The sequence below is a fragment of the Carcharhinus amblyrhynchos genome, chromosome 22, assembly GCF_965287045.1.
Source record: "Carcharhinus amblyrhynchos chromosome 22, sCarAmb.v2.hapA, whole genome shotgun sequence".
Lineage (NCBI taxonomy): Eukaryota > Metazoa > Chordata > Chondrichthyes > Carcharhiniformes > Carcharhinidae > Carcharhinus > Carcharhinus amblyrhynchos.
This window is the reverse complement of record NC_137345.1, coordinates 43,463,962-43,491,214: the sequence shown is the minus strand read 5'-3', so window position 1 is coordinate 43,491,214 and position 27,253 is coordinate 43,463,962. Positions and strand designations below refer to the sequence as shown.

General features: G+C 43.2%; 1 protein-coding gene across 1 annotated transcript; it reads right to left on the bottom strand.

Annotated features, from left to right (window-relative positions):
* Positions 1–1,439: 1,439 nt before the first annotated feature.
* Positions 1,440–25,168, bottom strand: LOC145356926 (AP-4 complex subunit beta-1-like). The gene is made up of 7 exons (XM_080209926.1): positions 25,150–25,168; positions 17,535–17,618; positions 17,348–17,451; positions 16,681–16,888; positions 12,125–12,381; positions 9,498–9,652; positions 1,440–2,373 (listed from the first exon to the last, which is right to left on the bottom strand). The coding sequence occupies exons 1-5, from the start codon at positions 25,166–25,168 to the stop codon at positions 12,218–12,220; spliced, it is 579 nt and encodes a 192-aa protein (XP_080066052.1). The 3' UTR covers positions 1,440–2,373; positions 9,498–9,652; positions 12,125–12,217.
* Positions 25,169–27,253: the final 2,085 nt, after the last annotated feature.

The following is a 27,253-nucleotide window of genomic DNA, read 5'->3' as shown; positions in this document are numbered from 1 at the left end:
ACTGTTCTGGGTGGCTTAGCTTCTCAGTGGGTAAACTTACAGGGTGACCTTGCCTTTTAGTTTCTTATTGACAATAATTTACTCTACAATGAGGCCCTCTGTGGCTGGCCATTCGTACAGATGAAATGCTTTATTCACCCAATTTTCCCCTTTGAAACCCTTTACTGGGATACAGGAACCAATCACTTTCGTGCACCTAGTCTAAAGGTAAGTGTGTAGTGGAGAGAGACTGGGCAGCAATTTCAGTTTGGGGTTATTAATGTCCCTCACCTGTCTCCTTCCCAATTAACATCAGATGCCTCAGCAAATGCCAAGAATCAGCCTGGTTCCCTAACAAATTGAACAACTTCATATTCAAATCTGTTTAGGGTCTCACCCTTCTCTACGTTGGTTACCTCTTCCAGCATTACAATCTCCCCAAGAATGAGACAACTCTCAAAACTTTATCCTCTTGTCCATCTCCTATTAGTTTCCTTCCACCAATTGTTTCAGCCACAAGCTTCAATAAGCTGATATTCCCTTCCTAAACACCTCTCTCTCTCTCTCCTTTTCAGACCTTCCTTAGAATCTCCCTCTTTTTAATACCTCCTCTTTTGGCTTGATGCCATTTTTGTCTGATTTTGCTTCCATGAAACATCAAAACACGTTTCGTCATGTTCAAGGTGTTGAGATATTAAGCACTACTGTATATAATCAGAGTTGTGTATCTTTTCTCGAAGCTACTTTCAATGAATGACGTCGAGGTGATGGGTGATATAGACATTGGGGGAAAAAAGTGGGCTCAGAGTTTGTGACAACTGTCAGTTTATATCGACATGGAGCTAAAATAGACAATGTCATCCAATTCATTCTCTGACTGGTGCCGGGACTGTTGATAATTTTGAACAAGAGGCCAGACTGCAGCCAGTACTGGGCAGAATCCACTGTCTGTTTGTCACAGTAATCAGTCTGGTGATGTTTGCGACTTCATAAAGAAACCGGACAGAAGAGATTCTGAATTGTAATAATGAAATTATTACTGTGGGATTTGTAATAATCTCTACACAGAAAACACAGCAGGACAGAGAACATCTGCAAAGAAATAAAACAAATATTGCCAGCATGCCAGCCTTTCCTGATTACAAACACTGACCTGTTTTTTGATTTCCAGCATTTGTACCTGTTCTCCTTTCTGAAATCCCAATCATAATTGTTCTCTCTCACCCAATAGGCAAACGGATTGCCCGCTGTTTAATTACAAACCCAGGAACAAATTGGCCTTCAATCTCTCATTAGTAGTCAGTTCATTCCATCTCAGGTACACAGCAGCAGAGGTCACTATAATTGGCCTCAGTACCCTGTTGTAATTTTGAAATCTCTGATTCTTTCAACCAGTTTCCTTACTCCAATGTTTTACCCCGGTGCCCTTATTTGCAAGGTGGACAAACGACAAACACAAGTAAAGGTTCAACAAGTTTATTAACTATAACACTATTAACCCTTAAATTACCCATATAAAACAAGAGGACACCCCAAAATCAGATATACTACCCGCAAAGATGATTTGGTTAAAACTGCAGGCTCGATTCTCTGAGTCCCTCTGGTCAGTCGTCACGAAGGTGACTCTTGATGGCAGCTTCTTCCTCACTCCCTCCTCTGGTCAGTCTTCTGAATGGTCAAGGGTCGCCTCCTTCATCGAGTCTTCTCCAGTCTTCCTTTCTGGTGTCTGCGAGTGTGTTCCTTTATTCCCTGCCTTTCCAGAAACTTCTCTGGCTTCTGGCCAATGAGGTCCCAGGAGGGGGTTCCAATACCCAGTGGGTTTTTGATGTCTGCCTGACAGGACACCAGGGTCCGCCCCCAGGTGTCCATCTCTATGCTGCTGCTTACATGTAACCTGTTATCAAATTAAGCCAACTGCAAGAACTCTTGGTGACAGAAAGTCTGGCCCGACCTGGGCCTCTAACAATAGGCTGGTGCATTTCAATGGGGTGCAACGACCTTTGATAGGAGATTGATGAGTCAGGCCCAGACAGGTTTGTGTATTGTACAACTGGCCTGCCTGAGGTTTGACTGTATTTGATTTTTAATATGCCCAATTCTTTAATTTAGGATATCCAATTTTATCAGCCATAAACTAGGCCCTGTTTATGTTACATTTACTCCCTCCAGACTAGAAAAGGGAAAGGAAAAAGCAACTTAAATTCTCCTTTCTATACACTCTACAGTGACTTTTACTGGAAAGTGCTTGTGTTAATCAAAATATTATGTTTTGCTGTGAAGGCCTCGGTGGTCAAATAGCATAACGTTATGTCTAACTGCTTGCTTGAAGAATCAACACTAGAATGAGGTGGTGGGGAGCAGCTAGCTCCCATGGAACTGTATTCCAATCTGTGTCTGTGGGGGGACCAAGAGTGCTGGATTCAGGTTTGGTCACAACATAAAGCAAGGTTGGAAATAAACTGCGGGGATTCAACAGGGTTGCAAAAAGAATTAAACAAATTAAGCAAGTGGGCAGGAACACAGCAGATGGAAAATAATGTGGGGAAGTTATTGACTTTGTAGGAAAAAGAAAAGTGAAGTATTTTTAAATGTGGAGAGATTGGAAAATGTTGGCAAAGGATATTCTTGTACACAAATAGAGAAAGTAAAACAAGCAGATACAGCAACAAATAGAAAAGCAAATTGTGTGTTAGCCGTTACATAATTGGATTGGAATAGAAGAGTGAAGTCTTAACTGCAATTGTATAGAGCGTTGGAGAGATCATACCAGGAGTAGCTTTAGTCTCCTTAACCCAAAGATGATATACCCATCTGAGAGGGTCCACAACAACATTCAATAGACCAATTCCTGGGATGAGGCAACTGTCACATGAGAAGAGATAGAGTAGACTGAGCCGATATTCCCTCAAAGTGACCCTGATGAAGCATTTAAAATTCTCAGGGAGCTTGACAAGGTTAATACTGGATGGATTTAAAGTTTTACCTTGCTGGGGAGTCTAGAACTGGGGGAGGGGGCGGTCATTGTCTCAGAAAAAGGGACTGACCATTTAGGACCAAGAGGAGAAATTTTTTCACTCAAAGGGTTGTGAACATTTGGAGTTCTCCACCAGAGAGAACATCAGATGCTCAGTTGTTTAGTTCATGTAATACGTTTGGAGTGAGAGATCAGAAAGGAAGTTACAATAAAAAGGCTTGATTGTTGAAATTATATGTATGAGGCATGACTTGACGTTGGTCCAACTGTACAGTGATCAGGAAGGAGAACCTGCCTCTTTTTAGCCTGGGAAATTGAAGCTAAAAGCACCTCCTGTGTTGTGAATTTTCAAAACTGCCAAGCCCCAGGATAATCTCCAGAAAGATCTGCTTCTCAATCAAGATGCTTCCTCACACCCACTCAAAATTCTCAAATCAAACTGATCTTTTCCTTAAACTGAAGCTGCACCCATACAGGAAAACATGTTACTAAAGAAAATGCAATTTTATTTCATAAAGGTGATAACCATAAAAATACTCCATTTATTCACTGTAAAATTGGAGGTACTTTGGTTCCAACCCCAATGAAAGCTGTACCTCAGTGACTTGCTCCAACTCTCCATTGCCAGCTATTGGTAGTAAACACTATCTCACTGTGCTCCAAATGTCACTATCAGGTACAAAACAAAGTTAAAATGCTGTTTCTGAAGTCTGAAACTAACACGCACATTTCAATCTGCAAGATCCTAGGACCAGATAATAATTTAACCTGATTTCTTTTAGCGGTAAATCTTTCCCTCACAAAAGGAGCTCAGAGATATTTTAATTTTCAGTTCTGAGGAAAGGTCGTGGGCCCAGAGCATTAAATTTTCATTTCTCATTCCTCAGGCTGAGACCAGCTGTGCATTTCCATCATTTTGAATTCCACATTTCCAAGTAAACATTGCTCTACCCAGTGGTGTGATAAGTTTCAATTGTGTCACCTTAACATAACTTCTTCATCAATTGCAAAATGTAATTGGAAGTCAGGACATGTCATTCATCTGTTGCATTGACCAGAAGAGTAAAAAACTTAAATTAGCTCTTCCTGTGCTGCTCCTACAATTAAAAGATAAAGTGCACACACATTACAGTGTGTTTACTGAGACACTTCTAGGAAATTGATTCTTTTTAGTTGAGTAACTCTCCAACCCCATCTGAGAAGCATATGCAGCAGGTCACATACAGGGTGCTATCCCTCTGTAAATAATAATACTGGAAGGATCACAAATACATCTTTCTAATAAAATCCTCATTAAAACTTTGGGTGAAGGGTTTAAAATTCACCACTCCCCACAGCTGCAGTCAGTTGGTATAAATGGGATCTACCTGGACACAAGTACGTTCAATAACACAGTGTTAAATGGGCTGGCTCTTAAAGAATCCCAGATGATGAGTGCGAGCAGTGTTCGTGAATATATCGCAATCTGTCTCTTGGTGTGGCTTCCAACGGGTGTCTCCGATGATGAAAAGTATCAGTGATACATGAAGCTAAATGGCACCCAGCCGATTACTGGTGTCAGGTTTGTAGACAGGGATTTTGGCAGAGGTACAAACAAATGCATGCACTGCTGGTTGGTACAACACTCCACATCAGGTGATCTGTAACCATGTCACTACCGACCTGGCCTCATTTGCTGAACAGTTTCTATTGGAAAAGCTCCACATTGCAAGTGCAAGACCTCTGCAACAATCATCAATACACAGAATGCAAGACCATAAGATATAGGAGTAGATTAGGCCATTCAGCCCATCAAGTCTCCCTGCCATTCAATCATAGCTGATATGATTCTCATCCCCATTCTCCTGCCTTCTCCCCATAACCCTTGATCCCCTTATTGATCAGAAACCTATCTATTTCTGTCTTAAAGACACTCAATGATCTGGCTTCCACAGCCCTCTATGGCAATTAGTTCCACAGATCCACCACCCTCTGGCTGAAGAAATCCTCCAGATCTCAGTTTTAAAGGAATGTCCCTTCACTCTAAGTTTGCGTCCTTGAGTTCTCTTCTCGCCCACTAGTGAAGACATCCCCTCCACATCCACTCTATCTCGGCCTCTCAGTATTCTCCAAGTTTCAATTAGATCACCCCTCATCTTTCTAAATTCCATTGAGTATGGAGCCAGACTCCTCAAACGCTCCTCTTATGACAAACCCTTCATTCCTGAGACCATTCTTGTGGATCACCACTGGACGCTTTCCAAGGCCAGCACATCCTTCCTTAGATATGGGGCCCAAAACTGCTCACAATGTTCTAAATGGGATCTGACCAGAGCCTTATACAGCCTCAGCAGTACATCCCTGCTTTTGCATCCTTGCCCTCCAGAAATGAAGGCTAACTTTGAGTTTGCCCTCCTAACTGCCAGCTGAACCTGCATGTTAACTTTAAGCATCCTGAACCAGGACTCCCAAGTTTCTTCATGCTTCAGATTTCTGAATTCTGTCCCCATTTATAAAATAGTGTACACCTCCATTCTGCCTACCAAAGTGCATAATCTCACACTTTCCCACATAGTATTCCATCTGCCCACTCTCCTAACCTGTCCAAATCATTCTGTAGCCTCCCCACTTCCTCAACATTATCTGTCCCTCGACATATCTTTGTATCATCTGCAAATTTAGCAACTATGCCCTCAGTTTGATCTTCCAGTTCATTAATGTATTTAGTGAAAAGTTGTAGTCCCAACACTGACCCCTGTGGAACAGCACTAGTCTCCGGTTACCATCCTGAAAAGGACCCCCTTATCCTACTCGCTGCATTCTGTCAGTCAATCTTCTATCCATGCTAGTAACTTGCCTCTAACACCATTGGCTTTAGGCTTATTTAACAGCCTCCTATAAGGCATTTTCTGGAAATCTAAATAAATCACATCCACTGGCTCTCTTGTCGAACCTCATCATGAGCTCCTCAAAGAATTCTAACAGATATGTCAGACACGACCTCCCTTTGACGAAGCTGTGTTGACTCAGCCTTATTTTACCATGCATTTCCAAGTAATCTGCAATTTAATCCTAAATAACGGACTCCAAAATCTTACCCATGACCGAGACCAGGCTAAGTGGCCTATAATTTCCCATCTTCTGCCTCCCTCCTTTTGTAACCAGGGGTGTTACATTATCCTTTTTCCAGTCCTCTGGGACCTTCCCTGGCTCTAGTGACTCCTGAAAGATCACTACCAATGCCTCCACAATCTCCTCAGCTTATCTCCATCAGAACTCTGGGGTGAAGTCCATCCAGTCTGGGTGATTTATTCACTTCAGACTTTTCAGCTTCCCTAGCACCTTCTCTTTGGTAATGGCCATTACATTTACCTCTGACCCCTGACTTTCTTGAAGTTCTGATGTGGAGATGCTGGCGTTGGACTGGGGTAAACACAGTAAGAAGTCTCACAACACCAGGTTAAACTCCAACAGGTTTATTTGGTAGCAAAATCCAGCTAGTAGAAAGCTAGAGTATTTTGCTACCAAATAAACCTGTTGGACTTTAACCTGGTGTTGTGAAACTTCTTACTTTCTTGAAATTCTGCATGTTACTGGTGTCTTCTACCATGAAGAGTGATACAAAATACCTGTTCAGTTCCTCTGCCATTTCTTTGTCCCCCATTACTACTTCTCCAGCCTCATTTTCCAGTCGTCCAATGTCCATTCTTGCCTCTCTTTTATATATCTAAAAAACAACTCTTACAATCTTCTTTTACATTACTAGCTCGCTTACACTCATATTTCATCTTCTCCACCCTTATTGTCTTTTAGTTGTCCTCTGTTTGCTTTTAAAGCCTTCCCAATCCTCTGGTTTTCCACTATTCCTCGCTATGCTCTTTTCTTTACTTTTATGCGATCCCTGACTTCCCTTGTCAGCCATGGTTGCCTCGTCTTCCCCTTAACATGCTTCCGCTTCCTTGGAATGAATTTACATTGTACCTTTTGAATTATCCCAAAAATTCCTGCCACTGTTGTCCCACAGTCTTTCCTGCTCAGCTCCCTTTCCAATCAAGTCTAGCCAGCTCCTCCTTCACAACCTTGTAGTTTCCTTTACTCAATTGTAGCACCATTATATCTGATTCCAACATCTCCCTCTCAAACTGCAAGACGAATTCTATCACATTGTGGTCAGTGCCCCCTAGGGATTCCTTCACCTTAACTTCCCTGATCAAGTCTGCCTCATTACACATCACCTGATCCAGAATTGCCTGTTCCCTAGTGGGCTCTAACACAAGCTGCTCCCAAAACAAATCCCATAAACATTCCCCAAATTCTTTTTCTTGGGATCCACTACCAACTTGATTTTCCTAGTTCACCTGCATATTAAAATCATATTAAGATACCGGAGTTGAGGGGGTTGAGCTATGAGGAGAGGCTGAATAAACTGGGCTTGTACTCGTTAGAGTTTAGAAGAATGAGGGGAGATCTCATTGAGACGTATAAGATGATGAATGGGATGGATAGGATAGAGGTGGAGAGACTCTTCCCGCTCAAAAAAGACAGTAGGACTAGGGGGCACAGCCTCAAGATAAAAGGGGGGGCGGTTTAGAACAGAGTTGAGGAGGAACTTCTTCACTCAAAGGGTGGAGAATCTCTGGAATTCTCTGCCCGTTGAAGTGGTGGAGGCTGCCTCGCTAAATATTTTTAAGACGCGGGTTGATGGGTTTTTGATAAGAGAGGGGATTAAGGGTCATGGGGAGAAAGCGGGAAAGTGGAACTGAGCAGCGACAGATCAGCCATGATCTTATTGAATGGCGGGGCAGGCTCGAAGGGCTAGATGGCCTACTCCTGCTCCTATTTCTTATGTTCTTATTGCTATAATATTGCCTTTCTTACACACCGTTTCTATCTCCTAATTTATTTTATGTTTAACATCCTCACTTCTGCTCGGGGAACTGTACATAACTCCCACCAAGGTTTTCTTCCCCTTTGCGATTTCTCAACTCTACTCAAACAGAATCTACACCGTCAGACCTTATATCACTTCTTGCTAATGATTTAATTTCATTTCTTACCAACAACCCCGCCTCCTCTACCCATCTGCCTGTCCTTTCGATACGACACATATCCTTGGATATTCAGAGCCCACCTCTGATCCCCTTGCAGTCACATCTCTATGATGCCCACAACATCTTCCTCGCCAATCACATTTACCTAGTTGCGTATGCTGCGTTCATTTAAGTACAGCACCCTCAGTACTGTTTTGACTGTCCCCATTTCCATAGTTGTCCCTTTAACTGCTGTGCCTGAAGTTTTATTTCTTCCAATTTCCATATTCTCTGCTCTATGACTAGTTCTGGAAACTTTATTAACTTCAACTGTGCCCTGCCGCTCCATTAATTAGTTTAAGCTCCTTGTAATTTCCCTATTTAGCCTTTCCGCTAGGGTCCTGGTCCAAGGTCAGTTCAGATGGAGTTCATCCCATCAGTACAGTTCTCTCCTGTTCTAATACTCTTGCTAGTGCCCCTCAAAATGGAACCCCTCTTTCCCACACCACTTCATTAGCCATGTGTTTACCTCCCTAATCATCTTTTCTCTTTGCCAATTTGCACGTGGCTCAGATAATAATCCAGAGATTATAACCCTTGAGGACCTGTTCTTTAATTTGATTCCTAGTTCCTGATAATCCACAAACAGGTCCTCCTGCCTATGCTGTTTGTCCCAGCATGGACCACAACTGGATCTTTCCCCTCCCACTCCAATATCCTTTCAAGCTTGTTAGAGATGTCCCTTGCACCAGGTAGGCAATATGCAATATGGGACTCTTTATCCTGCTTACAAAGGATGCAACCTGACACCTTAATTATGGAATCCTCTATCACTGCCACTCCTCTTTTTGCTCTGCCCTCTTGAATGGTCTCCTGTACCATGATGCAGTGGTCAGTTAGCTCATCCTCTCTCCAGCCCTCTTCCTCATCCACACAGGGAGCAAGTACCTCATACCTGTTGGACAAGGACCCGTTGAACTGAGTGTCCTCCATTTCTGAATTTTGGATCCCTCTACCTACTTCATTTGGAGTCACACCCTGCTGTCCCCGACCAATGGCTGAATTGGAGATATTTAAGGGTGTGATTGCCTCCTGAAACAAAGCACCCAGGTAACTCTGGGATGTGCCATAGTGTCTGAACCTCAGACTCCAGCTCAGCAACTCTGAGCTGGAGTTCCTCGAGCTGCCAATACTTGCTGCAGAAGTGATCAGGGCAGCTCACAATGGGATCTACCAACTCCCTCATCGCCTGTCCAGCCATCTCTACTTAGTTAGCTTTTAAATTTAGCGCAGATTGGCTACCAACCAATCAGCTCACAGCTTTCCTGATGTTTTGTTTCAGATTATATCCAATTCCCTCGGGCCCTTCTTTCCTGCTCCTTGTTACTACCGAATATAACCTTTACAAAATATAAAGCACAGAAATTACCTCAGACTACAAGTAATAAAATTATTACTAATCCCACCTTTCTAATCAGCTCTTTCCCTTCTATCCTCTACCACTGCAGCAGAGTAAGACAACACTTTGCTTTTACCTCCTCACAGTGCCCTCCTGGACACCAGATCTTCCGCTTCCCACTTCTCAGTGGGACTTCTGCCGATTTCTCCCAGAACGTTCCAGTGAAGTCCCTCTGTCGCCTCTGCTGGATCAGTGCAAAACCAATACTATTGTCGTGGATCCAACTGGAATCTGATGAAAGTTAAACATAAAGATTGGCCACAATGAACAAGCTCTAAAGCCTATATAAGAAATCTAATGTACCAGCAAACACTAGTTTAATATTGACCAAACTTGGTACTTTCTCCAACTGCTAGGGGGAAAAAGGGAAAGTCCCTTTAAAAATATGGTTCAGAAAATAGCTGGAACGAAACAGTTTGTTCTCAACTCCCTTGAACCAGCTGTTCTCCAGCACGGTTCATGCATTACTTCAAACAGGGTGCTCGGGTGGAGACTGTGGAAGACATTGTAGCTGAGCCCAATTCTGTCCTCGCACAATGACACTCCTAAGCCCTTCCAGAACAGTTGGAGGATAGTTGTTGAATTTTTGATCAGGCCCAGCTGTTTTGTACAACTTTTTCAACCTTACCCTAGGAGTAATCAGGTGGTTGTCCCCGTACAAATTGAGAATTAAACTGGCAAATCATGAGTCTATTTAGTCCACGCTGAGTCATGCATTTAGCTACAAAGCTACCCAAGGAGAAGAAGCTTGATGTCCATCTGTACAAGCCAAGTTCTGTCAGCTCAGCGATAGGACTCCTATCTCCAAGTCAGAGGGTTGAAAATTTAAGTCTTGTGTTGAGCACAGAATCTTCTGCACAGCAGTAGGGAGTGATGTATTGTTGGAGATGCCATACTTTGAGAGAGACATTAAGCAGAGTATGCTGCCTGCTTAGGCAAAGGGCAGGGGAGTACACCTGATAACCCGGTTAACACTTATCCATTAACCAATCTCACCAATTCAGATTAAGCAACACTTCACTGCTGCTCACTTGCTAAAATTTAATGCTTTCTTTTCCTTTATAAAAAGTTAGTCAAATATAATGCGTTGGAACATCAAGTGGAAGACGGCTTAGCAGTGAATAATCGGTTCCGAAGAGGAAGTTTTCTTATAAATGCAAACTCCTAATAACTAGAGTTCCTTGGACTAAACCCGCTTAGAATTTTGATTGAAATGTTTCTTGGCTATTAATTAGCTTCACCAATTTGTCTTGTACTTCAAAAATAAAACTGTCATATTTATAAAATGCTTTACCACATCAAAACATTTCAAAACTGTATTACAAGATTAATCATTTCTGCAGTTCCAGCCAGATGGCAAACACTGGAATTATAATATTCCTCCAATATCTTAGAATCCTTACAGTGCAGAAGGAGGCTATTTAGCCCATCGAGTCTGCACTGACCACAATCCCTCCCAGGCCTGATTCCTGTAACCCCATATATTTACTCTGCTAATCCCTGAGACCAGGGTCAATCTAGCATGGCCAATCAACCTAACCCGTGCATCTTTGGACTGCAGGAGGAACCAGAGCACCTGGAGGAAAACCACACAGACACAGGGAGAATTTGAAAACTCCACACAGACAGTGACCCAAGGCCGGAATTGAACCCAAGTCCCTGGCGCTGTAAGGCAGCAGTGCTACCATGCGCCATTTTACAGCCTTAGTGAGTTAAGGATTAAATTGGCTTTTATTCAGTAAGGAGAGCATTCTTCTCCAGCAGCTACAGAAATGTACTCGAGATCTAACCTTTAGTCTCGTCCAAGGCCTATATTATGGACTTAACAACAGTGGTGAAATTGTTGAGCAGCTCTTCGCTGCTATTCTCCGGCTTAATGGTAACTTGTATGTCCCCTTTGCCTTTTGCAATTAACAGTTCAACTAAAAACAATGAGCCATGGAGAAAACTTTAAACTACATCTGTTCCACATTAAGTACTGATCAGGGTGGAGCAGTTTGTAAACAACTTTCCCTCCAACAACTCTTGGTATGTAGGAGCACCGATTAAAACACACCCAACAGTCTCTTGGTCAATCACTCGCTAAGGGACATATCGGTCTCAGTGTAGTAGCTTAATACCAGTTCCAACATCTGGTGATGGTTAACACTGAACAATAAACCTTATTCAAAATCATACAGGGATCTGTGCAGCTAATGAAGAATAATTAAGAGTCTGGTGAGATTCCTCTGGCTGGCTTATACTGTCCAACAGTAAATGTATTGCGAAACTGATTACAAATTTCACACCTGGAGCAAATATTTTTAAAATGAACTGGAAACAGATAGCAACAGGGGATTAACAGTAAGAATTTGCATTTATAGATAACCCCTCAAATAAAAGATTTTTACAACATGGCACTGAGCAGGAGAGAGTGGATGGACTGAAATCACTGCCGAAGAGATGGAAATTGCAGTGCTTTTGATGGGAGGAAGGAAAATAGGAAGGCAAGATGATGATAGGAGAGAGCTCCATAGGGCAGGTCACTGTGAGTGGAGGAGCTGCCATTGCTGGTGGAATTCAGAGTAACCCAATGTCAGAGATAGAAGGCCTGAGGAACTGGGACTTGCAAATAGAAAGATTCAACTCCAATGTATAAGATGCCATACCACAATTAATTGATAAGCAGCTCCGGCCTGGAGCAAAACTTAATAAACTCCTTACCTGTCTCATCTGACTTTACTGCTGACACCTGCAGGATTTCCAAGGAGTCCCCTTTCTGTGCTGTTCAGCAACCCCATTGTTCTTGACCATAGATTAGTTAAAGTCTTTGGCCCAGGCATTGATTGCCTCATTGGCCTTACCACTTATTACATCCAAAGATGGATCAGATTTTGGTCCACAGATTACTCGCTTGACCAATTCAACTCCTTGTTGAAGCAACAACCCACGATAGCGCACAGCCATATCCAGCTCTTCCTCTGTCAACACAAATCAACAAATGTCTGTGCTGAGAATAGCAGCAGTTATGGTCAGCAATCTTAGAAACCCACAGGTGATTCGTAAACACACTATCCGAGCCACAAGTCCAATCAGGTGTTAGATTTGATTACTGAAACATGGCTAAGGTAGGGGCAGGACTGGCAGCTCAATGTTCCAGGGTGCAAATGCTATAGGAAAGCTAGAGCAGCAGGTAAGAGAGGAGGGGGAGCTGTGTTTTTTGATTAGGTAGAATATCACAGCAGTGCTGAGAGGAGATACATCTGAGGGTTCACCCACTGAGTCTATACGGGTAGAACTGAGAAAGGAGGACGGGAGAGATCACTTTGATAGGATTGTACTACAGGCCCCCAAATAGTCAGTCAGAAACTGCGGAGGAAATATATAAGGAGATTACAGATAGCTGCAAGAAAATTAGGGTGGCGATAGTCGGAGACTTTAACTTTCCCAACATTGACTGGGACAACCATTGCATTAGAGGCTTGGATGAAGAGAAATCTGTAGTATATTCAGGAGGAATTTCTCATTCAGAATGCGGATGGCCCGACTAGAGATGAGGCAAAACTCGACCTACTCTTGGGAAAAAAAGGCAGGTAACAGTATTAATGAGGGATCATTTTGGGACCAGTGACTATAATTCCATTAGTTTTAAGATAGCTGTGGAGAATGGTCTAGCCCAAAAGTTAAAATTCTAAATTGGGACAAGACCAATTTTGATGATATTTAACAGGAACTTTCAAAAGTTGATTGGGGGAGTCTGTGGGCAGGCAAATAGATGACTGGTAAGTTGGAGGCTTCCAAAAGTATTAACCAGGGTTTGGGGTAAGCACATTCCTTTTAGAATGATTGGCAAGGCTGATCAAAGTAGGGCACCCTGGATGACTTGGGATATTGAGGCCTTGGTCAAAAAGAAGGCAGCGGTGGCATATGACACACATAGGCAGTAGGATCAAGTGGATTCCTTGAAGAGTACAGAGGCTGTCGGAGTAGAGTTAAGAGAAAAATCAGCAGAAGGAGACATGAGATTGCTTTGACAGATAAGGTGAAGAAGAATTCAAAGAGCTTCTACAAATACATAAAGGGCAAAATAGTAACTAGGGAGGGAGTTGGGCCTCTTAAGGATCAACAAGGCCATCTATGTACAGATCCAGAAAAGATGGTTGAGATCCTAAATGAACATTTCTCATCAGTGATGAGAAAGGCATGGGTGTTAGGGAACTTGAGGAAATAAATAGTGATGTCTTGAATAGTGCAGATATTACAGAGAAGGTGGTGTGGAAGTCTTAAAGGGCATCAAGGTTAAGAAATCAACAGAACCTGATGAAATGACACCCACATTGTCGGATTTGAGGAAGGAAATTGCAGGTCTCCTTGCAGACATATTTGAATCATCAACAGCTACAAGTTGGTGCCTGAAGATTGAAGGTTGGCAAATGTTGTTCCCTTGCTAAGAAGTGCTGCAAGAAAAAGTCTGGGAACTACAGACTGGTGAGCTTAACAACTTAGTGGGTAAGCTGTTAGAAAGTATTCTGAGAGATAGGATTTGTCAGACATTTAGAAAGGCAAGGACTAATTAGGGACAGTCAGCATGGTTTTGTGAATGGAAAATTATTGTCCCACGAATTTGAATTTTTTGAAGGAGTAATCAACAAAGTAGATAAGGGCAGTGCAGTTGATGTTGTCTACGTGGACTTTAGCAAGGCCTTTGACAAGCTACCACATGGTAGGTTGCTGCATAAGGTTAAATCTCACAGGATCCAGGGTGAGATAGTCAATTGGATACAAAATTGGCAGGATGACAGAAGACAGAGGGTGGTTGTAAAGGATTGTTTTTCCAAACTGGAGGCCAGTGACCAGCATTGTGCCTCAGGGATCCATGCTGGGTCCTCTGTTATTTATATTAGTAATATGGATGAGAATTTAGTAAGTTTCAAGATAACACCCAGATTGGTGGCATTGTGGACAGTGAACAAAGTAATCTAGGATTGCAACAGGATCTTGATCAATTGGGCCACTGGGCTGATGAATGGCAGATGGAGTTTAATTTAGATAAATATGAGGTGGTGCATTTTGATAAACTGAATTGGGGCAGGACCTATTCAGTTAATGGTTGGGCACTGGGGAGAGTTATAGAACAAAAAGATATAGGAGTACAGGTTTATAGCTCCTTGAAAGTGGAGTCACAGGTTGGTGAAGAAGGCATTCAGCATGCTTGGTTTCATTGGCCAGAAAATTGAATACCAGGGCTGGGACATCTTGTTGAAGTTGTATAAGACATTAGTAAGGCCACACTTGGAATACTGTGAACAGTTTTGGTCACCCTATTATAGAAAGGATATTATTAAACTAGAAAGTGTGTAGGAAAGATTTATTAGGATGCTATCGGGACTCGATGGTTTGAGTTATAAGGAGAGGCTGGATAGACTGGGACTTTTTTCTCTGGAGCGTAGAGGGGTGATCTTATAGAGATCTATAAAATAACGAGGGGCACAGATCAGCTAAATAGTGAACATTTTTCCTAAAGATAGAGGAGTCTAAAACTAGAGAGCATAGATTTACGGTGAGAGGGGAGAGATACAAAAGGGTTCAAAGGGACAATTTTTTCACACAGAGGGTGATGAGTGTCTGGAATGAGCTGCCAGAGGCAGTAGTAAATGCTTTTAAAAAGCATTTAGACAGTTACATGGGTAAGATGCGTATTGAGGGATATGGGCCAAATAGGAGTAATTGGGACGAGCTCAGTGGTATAAACTGGACAGCATGGACAAGTTGGGCTGAAGTGCCTGTATACATGCTGTAAACCTCGATGACTCTTTGCTCAGTCTGCACTGAAACAGCTGACCGAAGACATGCAGAAGAACACCAGCTCCTTTGTCATCAGTTGCTGTTTATGCTGACACCGAAACCGTCTCGAATGCCAAGTGCTGGAAAATCACAAGAACACAAGCAATAGAAGCAGGAGTGGGCCACCAGGCCCTTCAAGCCTGCCCCACCATTCAATACAATCATGGCTGATCGATGCCAGACTCAGCTCCTTTTCTGTGCCATTTCCCCATAGTCCTCAATCTGTCAAATATTTATCCACCTCCACTTTAAACACTTCTAATGATCCAGCCTCCACCGCTCTTTGGGGCACAGAATTCCAGAGATTCACCATCCTCTGTGAGAAGAAGTTTCTACACATCTCAGTTTTAAATGGAGGCCCTTTATCTTGTAGCTATGTCCCCTTGTTCGAAACTCTCGCACTGACATCAATGGACAAAGTGAAGGTTCACTGGAGTTTATCCAGCGAGTAGCTGAACTACACAGACGAGAAAGTTTCCAAAGTGCACTGAACTCTTTATTTGGGGCAGGAATGATTAAATAAATTATAGTTTGAAATTCATAGGAACCTAAAGTAGGTTATGCTCACTCTGAATAACATTCCAAGACCTGTCAGGAAAACATTAATACAGGAATTTCAGGAATTTCAACAGGAATAAATCATTTTAAGAGGAACAACCCTTCCACAGTACTCCCCACAAGCCTTCCTAAAAATTACACAATCGTGAAAATATTTATTCCCGTGTAAGGACTGTCCAACTCCCATGGAGACTGGCTATTCTGGATTTTCTTCTCACCCAGTGACCATGCAGCTAATCCAATGATGGGTGGGTTTTTCTGGCCTTGTGTTCAGTTATCTCCAAGGCTGATCATGTTCACAACTTCCACTCAAAGTGCACTGAACTCTTTTTTGGGACAAGGGAGCTCCTTTCCATTGGTGTCGTGGCTAAACAGGCCAGAGAGGAAAGACTTGAAACTCACTTTTTAAACTAAGAAGCAGAAAGATTTCCTAACTACATGTTGGTTTTTACATCAGCACTGAGACGAGTTCCTGTGAATAAGATGCGCTACTGATGTTTTTCAGCCCTTTTAAATACAATGAAACTACACAAGATTTCCCCACTCATCACTTCATTCTTTGCCTCATGTGCAGTTGCTCTTGCACATCTTAAAATACAGACTCTCCAACATTAATTGGTCAGCATGAACTTGTTTAAGACTTACCAACAATGCGAGGCCTCAAATCAACAATATCTCTGCACCAAGGATCTCACATTTTTTAAACAGTAACTGCCTTTGCCGCCCAATACACAGCCCACAACAACTGAGTCTCAATGAAACATGGCTGCAAGTAACAAGACACCAGTTTATAACTGCCATCGGACAAAAAGACAGAATAATGCTGCAGAGATCCTCCCCCCACTGCCCACAACCCAGAGTATTCACACAACCCATACCAATAACATAATAAAGTAGCCTGCCCAGCGTGTCTTGACATTCAGCTGGGCGGCTCAGGAACAGGCGCACCATCGCTGTGAGCAGCTCCAGCTTCACTGCTGCAGAGGTCTCCATTTTCAGACTGTCCACAAACTCCTCCAAGACGTAAGGAGCATTGGGAACCTGCTCTCCATGCATCCCAAGGAGCCAGATAAGGGCCTGCTTCCCCTGGTTGGAGAGGGGAGGGGGTGGAGGGAAGAACAGAGACGAGGCTTTAGTTAATTTGTTTGGAAAAGAACCATTCTCTAAAGCTTTACTTCAAAACCTGCAAGTCTCCAAGGGCCAAGCTTTTCTGTAGCAATCTGTCTAAATGCTATTCAAATATTTGTCTGAGTCCACCGTGTATTGGTAAGCTATATGACCATGGGGATAACCCAGATCTAAGTCTTGTCCGATATCCACATGATTCTAAAAGGCACGGGCATGGGTTGAACAGCTGTGGGAATTCTGGCTCAGTGTTTCCATCTCAGCCACACACTTTACCCCAGCGTGGGGACAACAAAATCAAATGCATTAATCTGGCTGAGACTGGCTAAGGTTTTTAACTTGGGACATTTCAGGTAAAAAGTGAAAAGCCCGCGCAGGCCACTATAAACACAAACTGTTATCACATTCCTGTTAACATACCTCACTGTCTTGAATGTTCTCCTCGCAGCCTGGTAGCGCCTGGCATACAGTCACCGTACACTGGGGACACAGCCATACAAGGTCACGGAAAGTTTGAACGACAGCTGAAAACACAGAGAGAAAGACAAGTTGAATGATGATAAATTGGAGCAAATATTGATGGCGGGAGACTGGAAGAGTGTTATACCTGAAGTAATATGTTCCTGCTTGAGGCCCAGCAGCCCTGTCAAAATAACCAGACACTTTTCACTGTACGTCTGTGCAATACGACCTGGGAAAGACAACATACAATTATTGAGATGACGAGACTCCTGTAACATTCTTCACAAAATATACTTTCCATAATATCTTTTCTTACATATTAACACAAAAGCCTCGCCTACAGCATGGGCTCTGGTTCCAGTAACCCCTTTTGGAGATGACGGAATTGGATAAATGTTGGGATGGGGGGAGGGACTGGGTTTGGGGGTGACATACCCAACAGATGACACTTTCCACTCACACTCGCATTGGTGCAGCCCACCTGCAAGAGTTGGTAGAGGGTGAACATAAGAACGAGAGCAGGAAATTCAGCCCCTCGAGCCTGCTTCGCCATTCAATATGATCATGTATTTTAAGATGTGCAAGAGCAACTACACATGAGGCAAAGAATGAAGTGATGAGTGGGGAAATCTTTTGTGATTTCATTGTATTTAAAAGGGCTGAAAAACATCAGTAGTGCATCTTATTCACAGGAACTCCTCTCACTGCTGATGTAAAAACCAACATGTAGTTAGGAAATCTTTCTGCTTCTTAGTTTAAAAAGTGAGTTTCGTCTTTCATCTCTGGCCTGTTTAGCCACGACACCAATGGAAAGGAGCTCCCTTGTCCCAAAAAAGAGTTCAGTGCACTTTGAGTGGAAGTTGTGAACATGATCAGCCTTGGAGATAACTGAACACAAGGCCAGAAAAACCCACCCATCATTGGATTAGCTGCATGGTCACTGGGTGAGAAGAAAATCCAGAATAGCCAGTCTCCATGGGAGTTGGACAGTCCTTACATGGGAATAAATATTTTCACGATTCTGTAATTTCTAGGAAGGCTTGTGGGGAGTACTGTGGAAGGGTTGTTCCTCTTAAAATGATTTATTCCTGTTGAAATTCCTGTATTAATGTTTTCCTGACAGGTCTTGGAATGTTATTCAAAGTGAGCAAAACCTACTTTAGGTTCCTATGAATTTCAAACTATAATTTATTTAATCATTCCTGTCCCAAATAGTACTCAGCAGAAATATATTCCAATGGTAAAGAAGGAATGTAGGAGAAGGGTTATCTAAGGAAATGAAGGAGAGTATTAAATTAAAAGCTGATGCGTTCAGAGTGGCTAAAAGTAGTGGGCAATTAGAAGATTGGGAAAGATTTAAAAATCAACAAAGAATGACTAAGAAATTGATAAAGAAAGGAAAGATAGACTATGAAGCTAAACTAGCACTAAATATAAAAAAGACAGTAAGAGTTTTTACAAATATATAAAGAGGAGAAGGCTGGCTAGAGTGAATGTTGGACCCTTAGAGGATGACAGGGGGGATTTAGTGGTGGGAGATGAGGAAATGGCTGAGGGCTTAAATAAGTTTTTTGCCTCGGTCTTCACGGAGGAGGGCACGAATAGTTTGCCGGATATTAAAGATAGAAGAATGGTAGGAGTTGAGGGCCTGAATGCGATTACTGTCACTACAGAGGTAGTGCTTGATAGACTAACGGGACTGATGGTGGACAAGACCCCAGGACCAGATGGAATGCATCCCAGGGTTCTGAAGGAAATGGCAGAGATGATAGTAGATGCCTTAGTGATTATTTACCAAAATTCGCTGGATTCCGGGGAAGTGCCGGAAGATTGGAAAACGGCTAATGTTACGCCACTGTTTAAAAAAGGTAGCAGACAAAAGGCAGGGAATTATAGGCCGGTTAGTTTAACGTCTGTAGTTGGAAAAATGCTTGAATCCACCATCAAAGAAGAAATAGCGAGGCACCTAGAAAAGAATGGTTTGATGCAGCAGAAACAGCATGGATTCGTTAAGGGGAAGTCGTGTTTGACGAATTTTTTGGATTTCTATGAGGATGTGACTAGTGCGGTAGACAGAGGGGAACCGGTGGATGTGGTGTTTTTAGATTTTCAAAAGGCGTTTGATAAGGTGCCTCATAAAAGGCTGCTACAGAAGGTTAGGGTGCACGGAGTTGGGGGTAAGGTGTTAGCGTGGATAGAGGATTTGTTGTCTAATAGGAAGCAAAGAGTTGGTATCAATGGGTGCTATTCTGATTGGCGGTTGGTGACTAGTGGAGTGCCGTAGGGATCAGTGCTGGGGCCTCAGCTATTTGCCATTTATATAGATGATCTGGAGGAGGGAGCTGAGTGTAGGGTGACAAAATTTGTTGATGACACGAAGATGAGTGGTAAAGCAAATTGCGTAGAGGGTGTGGAAAGTCTGCAGAGGGATCTGGATAGGCTCAGCGAGTGGGCGAGGACCTGGCAGATGGAGTATAATGTTAGCAAGTGTGAGATTATCCACTTTGGCAGGAATAATAGTAGGAGGGATTACTATTTAAAGGGCGAAAAGCTGCAGCACGCTACGGTGCAGAGGGACCTGGGGGTCCTTGTGTATGAGTCGCAAAAACCCAGTCTGCAGGTGCAGCAGGTGATCAAGAAGGCGAATGGTATGCTGGCCTTTATAGCGAGGGGGATAGAATATAAAAGTAGGGAAGTCTTGCTGCAACTGTATAGGGTACTGGTGAGGCCGCAGCTGGAGTACTGTGTGCAGTTTTGGTCGCCGCACTTGCACAAGGATACTTTGGCCTTGGAGGGAGTGCAGAGGAGGTTCACTCGGCTGATACCGGAGATGAGGGGGTTAGACTATGAAGAGAGACTAAATAGACTGGGTCTGTACCCGTTGGAGTTTAGAAGGATGAGGGGGGATCTTATAGAGACATATAAGATAATGAAAGGGATGGATAGGGTAGAGGTGGAAAGATTCTTCCCGCTCAGAAAGGACAGCAGGACTAGAGGGCACAGCCTCAAGATAAGGGGGGTCCAGTTTAGATCGGAGTTGAGGAGGAACTTCTTCACTCAAAGGGTGGTGAATCTCTAGAATTCTCTGCCCGTTGAACTGGTGGAGGCTACCTCGCTAAATATATTTAAGTCACGGGTAGATAGGTTTTTGACAGACAAGGGAATTAAGGGTTATGGGGAGAAAGCGGGAAAGTGGAACTGATCCACTTCAGATCAGCCACGATCTTACTGAATGGCGGGGCAGGCTCGAAGGGCTAGATGGCCTACTCCTGCTCCTATTTCTTATGTTCTTATGTTCTTATAGCTGATCACATCTCGGCCTCACTTTCCTGCCCATTCTTCATATCCCTACAACCCATTACTAATTACAAATCTGTCCATCTCCTCAAGTTTATTCAAAGTCTGCATCTACCGCATTCTGGGATTGTGCGTTCCACATACTCACCACTCTTTGAGAGAAGCTATTTCTCCTCATCTGTTTGATATCTGCTGCCCCCTTACCCTAAAACTATGACCTCTTTTTCTAGATTGCCCCACAAGAGGGAGCTTCCACTCTACATCTACCTTGTCAATACCTTTGACCATCTTATACACCTCAATTAACTCTCCTTACATTTACAGCTTAAACTCAATCTCACTTCAGAAGACAAAGCCCTCATGAACAGAGGGTGACCTCAACGGCAAACAGAATCCTTAAATGGGGGATAGGGCAGTATGTTAGAAGAGTAAAATAAAAGGGAGCAAATAAAAAGCATGCCAGTGAAGCCCAATAAAGCAACGACAGAAAGAATCGGTTAAGTCAATAGTTTAGTATTACTTCACATGTTGCGGTACTAACCGCATTAGTCAGAGGATATGGAAAGGCCTGATCAATTGTACAGTGCTGTGACTAGTTCAGGTCCATGAGAATCAGGCAGTGCAACAAAGAACCATGAGACTGGCCTTGAGTGTCCTTAGGAGCTGTAGGGAAAGACTGGAGAGAATTACACTTTTCAACCTGGAGGTGAGGCTCTTTTTTAGTTCATGGGATAGGGGTGTACTGCCAATCCCTAAATGCCTTTGAACTGAGTGGCTCCCTCAGCTATTTCAGACCGCATTTAAGCTGTGGATCTGGAGTCACATGTAGGCCAGATCAGGTAAGGATGGCAGATCTCCTTCCCTAAAGGACAATGGCTTCAGGATCATCATTAGATTTTTAAAAATAGTTCAAATTTCACCTACCTGTCATGGTAGGATTTGAACCTAGGTTCCAAGAGCATTAGCCTGGGTCTCTTACCCAGTGACAATACCACTATGCCACTAGCTTCCAATCAAAGAAGTTATCTTCTAGAAATTCTAAGATAGCTAATGAAAGATAGTAATTTAAAAAAACAACAGCAGAAGTACAACAAGGGAACAGAACTTCAAACTAAGAACAGTAAATTTATGTTCTATATCAGGGTTAGAGTTCTCAATGCATGGAACAGGCACAGAGAGCACTGAGTTCAAAAGACTGGCATCATTTGAGGGGTAGATTAGTGCTGCCAGGAACTGCAGACTCCACGTCCACTGATGGGCTAAATTGTCTTCCTCAACTGTAATTATCTTGCAATGTTAGTCACCCCAGAGTTTAAAAATAATTCTGCAAATTTATGGTGCAACTTAGAGATTTTATCAAATGAACACATTTCAGTCAGGAAATTGAAGTCCAGCATTTAGTCTGCTATAAATGCAGGCTATATATATAAAGACTATAAATCACAACACTATTTGGATCAGGGCGACAATACCAAGGTCTCCTGTTGAATGGCTACAGAGAGTTCAGTAGCACCACCTAGCGGTACAAATGGAAATGGAAGGCTGAAACTAGTCTGAAAACTGAATCAAGTTGTGTGAGGTGAACCTGAGGTTTCTCTGGTAGGGAAAGATGCTGTCTCCCAGGCCAAGCACAGTGAGTGTGTTGGTCTTTATCATTTCAGAAATCAGGATGCAGTGGCACTTCCCTGCAGTCCAGCCACTGGGAAACAGGCTGTTGGATTTTTTACGATCGGGACTTTCTGGGTTACAGATTCCTGCATTAACATCAGCACCAAAATGGTGTTCTCTGGGAAAACCTAGGCATCACCATGACCAGGTGAACGTGCTCAGAAGCTGAGCAGGTTAATGCCCCCCCCCCCACCCTGTGCTGTGTGTGATGTTAGTGTCCCTTTCAGAATTTTTTTTTGTAAATGTGATTTCTGCAGCTCTCTCAGTTTCAGTGGCTTCTTAGCTCACAGATTCAGTGATATCATTGTTGCCGACTTGACTACGATGAGTCAACAAAGAACAAAGAACAGTACAGCACAGGAACAGGCCCTTCGGCCCTCTAAGCCTGCACCAATTATATTTACTTATCCAAACCAACCGCCTGTATCCCTCTATTCTCCATTTGTTCATATGTCTATCAAGATAAGTCTTAAATGTGGCTAACGTAACTGCCTCAACCACCTCGCTTGGCAGTGCATTCCAGTCCCCACCACCCTCTGTGTAAAAAACTTCCCCTCTTTATCTTGAACTTGTGCCCTTCTAATTGTCAATTCTGCCCTAGGAAAAAGCTTCTAATTGTTCACCCTATCTATACCTCTCATAATTTTATAAACTTCTATCAGATGGCCCCTCAGCCTCCCTCTTTCCAGGGAGAACAATCCCAGTTTATTCAATCTCTCCTCAGAGCTAATACCCTCCATACCAGGCAACATCCTAGTAAACCTTTTCTGCACCCTCTCCAAAGCCTCCATGTCCTTCTGGTAGTGTGGTGACCAGAATAGGACACAGTATTCCAAATGTGGCCGAACCAACATTTTATACAACAGTAAAATAATTTGCCAACTTTTATACTTGATGCCCCATCCGATGAAGACAAGCATGCCAACATGCTTTCTTCACCACCTTTTCCACCTGTGCTGCCACTTTTAAGGATCTGTGGACCTGTAATCCCAGATCTCTCTGTGTGTCTATGCTCTGGATTGTTCTGCCATTTACTTTATAGCTCCCATCTGAATTGGATCTACCAAAATGCATCACTTCACGTTTATTGGGATTAAATTCCATTTCTCCACTCAATATTCCAGTCTATATCCTACTGTATTCTCTGACAATCTTCATCACTGTCTGCAACTCCGCCAATCTGAGTATCATCCGCAAACTTGTTAATCAAACCACCTACATTTTCTTCCAAGTCACTTATATGTATTACAAACAGCAGAGGTCCCAGCACTGATCCCTGCAGAACAGACCTCCATTCAGAAAAACACCCTTCTGTGGCTCCCTCTGTCTTCTATGGCCAAGCCAGTTCTGAATCCATCTAGCGAGATCATCGCTGATCCTGGGAGATTTAATCTTTTGCACAAGCCTGCCATGAGGGACCTTGGCAATTGTCTTACTAAAATCCACGCAGACAACATCCATAACCCTTCCCTAGTCAATCATTTTTGTCACCTCCTCAAAAAACTCAATTGAATTAGTGAGACATGACCACCCATGTACAAAACCATGATGTCTGTTGCTAACAAGACCATTCAGAGTTATCAATCCTATTCCGAACAATCTTCTCCAACAGTTTCACTATCACTGACATCACTGGCCTATAATTACCCGGGTTATCCTTGTTACCCTTCTTGAATAATGGGACAACATTGGCTATCCTCCAATCCTCTGGGACCTCACCAGTGGCCAGTGAAGAAACAAAGATTTCTGTCAGAGGCCCAGCAATTTCATCTCTTGTCTCCCTCAGTAATCTGAGAGAGATTTAATCTGGCCCTGGGGATTTGTCTACCCTAATGCTTTTTAATTCACCTAACTCTCCATCCCTCGTAATTACGACTTGCTCTGGGTGGCTTACACATCCCTCCGAGACATCATCAATGCATCTCTCTCCTTTGTGAATACCAATGCAAAGTAGTCATTAAGGATCTCACTCATTTCCTTTGGGTTCACACATAATTTTCCTCCTTTGTCCTTAAGTGGACCAATTCTTTTCTCAATACCTTCTTTTTCCTAATATATAAGAACATAAGAACATAAGAAATAGGAGCAGGAGTAGGCCATATAGCCCTTCGAGCCTGCCCCGCCATTCAATAAGATCATGGCTGATCTGTCGTGGCTCAGTTCCACTTTCCCGCCCTCTCCCCATAACCCTTAATCCCCTCTCTTACCAAAAACCCATCAACCCGCGTCTTAAAAATATTTAGCGAGGCAGCCTCCACCACTTCAACGGGCAGAGAATTCCAGAGATTCACCACCCTTTGAGTGAAGAAGTTCCTCCTCAACTCCATTCTAAACCGCCCCCCCTTTATCTTGAGGCTGTGCCCCCTAGTCCTACTATCCTTTCTGAGCGGGAAGAGTCTCTCCACCTCTATCCTATCCATCCCATTCATCATCTTATACGTCTCAATGAGATCTCCCCTCATTCTTCTAAACTCTAACGAGTACAAGCCTAGTTTATTCAGCCTCTCCTCATAGCTCAACCCCCTCAACTCCGGCATCAGCCTAGTAAACCTCCTCTGCACTCCCTCCAAGGCCAAAATATCCTTGCATAAGTACAGTGCCCAAAACTGCACACAGTACTCTGCCTTGGGATTCTCCTTAATCCTGTTTGCCAAGGACATTTCATGACTCCTTCTTGCTCGCTTATCTCCTTGTTTGAGCTCCATTTTACGTTCCCCGTATTCTTCAAATGCTTCAGCTGTTTTTAATTGCCCAGACCTCATGTATGTATCCTTTTACTTTTTGACTAGACTAACCATTGCCCTGGTCATCCATGGTTCCTGAATCCTGTCTTTCCTGTCCTTTTCATAGGTACATGACTGTCCTGCACTCCTATTGGCTGCTCCTTAAAGGACTCCCACATGCCAGATGTGGAATTGCCCTCAAACTGCCCCTCCCAATCAACAACCTCCAAACCCTTCCTAATCCAGTTGTAATTAGCCTTCCCCCAATTCAGCACCTTAATCCTCGGACAACATTTACCCTTTGCCATGAGTATGCGAAAGCTTCCGGAATTCTGGTCACTGTTCGCCACATGTTCCCCTGCTGCAACATTGTGGAATTGGCTGGGCACATTCCCTAATACCAGGTCCAGTATAGCCCCCTCTCTAGTCGCACTATCCACATGTTGTTTCAGAAAAAACCTTCCTGGATACAAATTCCTCACCATCCGGACCCCTCTTCCCAAGACATTTCTAGTCATTATGAGGAAAATTAAAGTCTCCCACTACAACAACCCTATTTTTCTGCATCTGTGCAGAATCTGCTCGCATATCTGTTCTTCAACTTTCCGTGGGTTGTAGGGAGGCCATAATAGTGACTGCCTCCTTCCTGTTTCCTTGAAGGCATTCTCCAAGACGGCCTTCACGACACACGACAACGCAGAGTCGCTGAGCAGAGACTGATAGCCAAGTTCTGCACACATGAGGACGGTCTCAACAGGGATCTTGGGTTCATGTCGCACTATCTGTAACCCCCATGACTTGCCTGGGTTTGCTAAACCTCACTTACTGTACCGTGTGGAGACAATACACATCTCTTTAACCTATGCATAATGCTCTTTCCACTCACATTGACAGCATCTTTAAGACTTGAATAGCGGGTCAGTTGTAAAGACTCGCATTCTAATCAGTAATCTGTAAACTGTCTGTGCTGTTATATGCTCTGTCTGAGGCCAGAACTCTCCATTCACCTGACGAAGGGAGAAACCCTGAAAGTTTGTGAGTTTACTATCAAATAAAAAAGTTGGACTCACGGGGAACACTTCAGCAGTCACAGGCATTCAGCCTCTGGTCTTCAGGTAAGCATTCACCAAGGCAGCCTTCACAACACACAACACAGAATTGCTGATCAAAAACTGATAGCCAAGTTCCACACACATGAGGACAGCCTAACCAGGCTATTGGGTTCACGTCACACTATCTGTAACCCCCACAACTTGTCTGGGATTGCAAAATCTCACCAACTGTCCTGGCTGGAGACAATACACATCTCTTTAACTTGTGCTTAACCCTCTACCACTCACCTTGTCTGTACCTGTAAAGGCTCACATTCCAACCATTATCTTGTAAATTGAGTCTGTATCTATCTGTGCCCTGTTTGCGAACACAACTCTTCACTCACCTGAAGAAGGAGCGATACTACCAAATAAACCTGTTGGACTTTTACCTGATGTTACCCCAGTCCAACACCGGCATCCCCACATCACATTAGTTTAAGCCTACCTGAACTATACAAGCAAAATCCCAGCTAGGATATTGATGCCCCTCCAGTTCAGGTGTAACCCATTCTTCTTGTAAGGCCCCACCTTCCCTGGAAGACATCCCGATGATCCACAAATCTGCAGCCATCCCTCCTGCACCAGTTCTTTATCCACGCATTCAGCTGCACTAACCCCCTGTTCCTAGCCTCACTAGCATGTCGTACAGGGATTAATTCTGAGATTACTACCTCAGAGGTCCTGCTTTTTAATCTTCCAATTGCTGTTGCAGGACCTCGTACTCTTTCTACCTATGTAATTCGTGCCAATGTGGACACTGACATCTGTCTGATTTCCTTCCCATTTTAGGACGCAGTGTGTATCCCCCCCTCCAGAGACACTCAAGAGAGGGCATTGTACATTTGAGATTAATCCCTATCTTTTCATTGTGAAGATTAATCCAAAACAAAAAAATCAGAATCCCTTTTAAAATTGCGATTGTCAACCATACCTGCTAAAGATTATCACACTCCCTTCACCTTCTTACAGCTTTTCAGATGCAATGTTTTGCCATTTTTAGACTAACACAGAGACAAAGAGCCCAAATCTCTGTCAAATTCTTATCTTCTTTTTAAAGAATGACCTTGGCCATTGATCTCTCC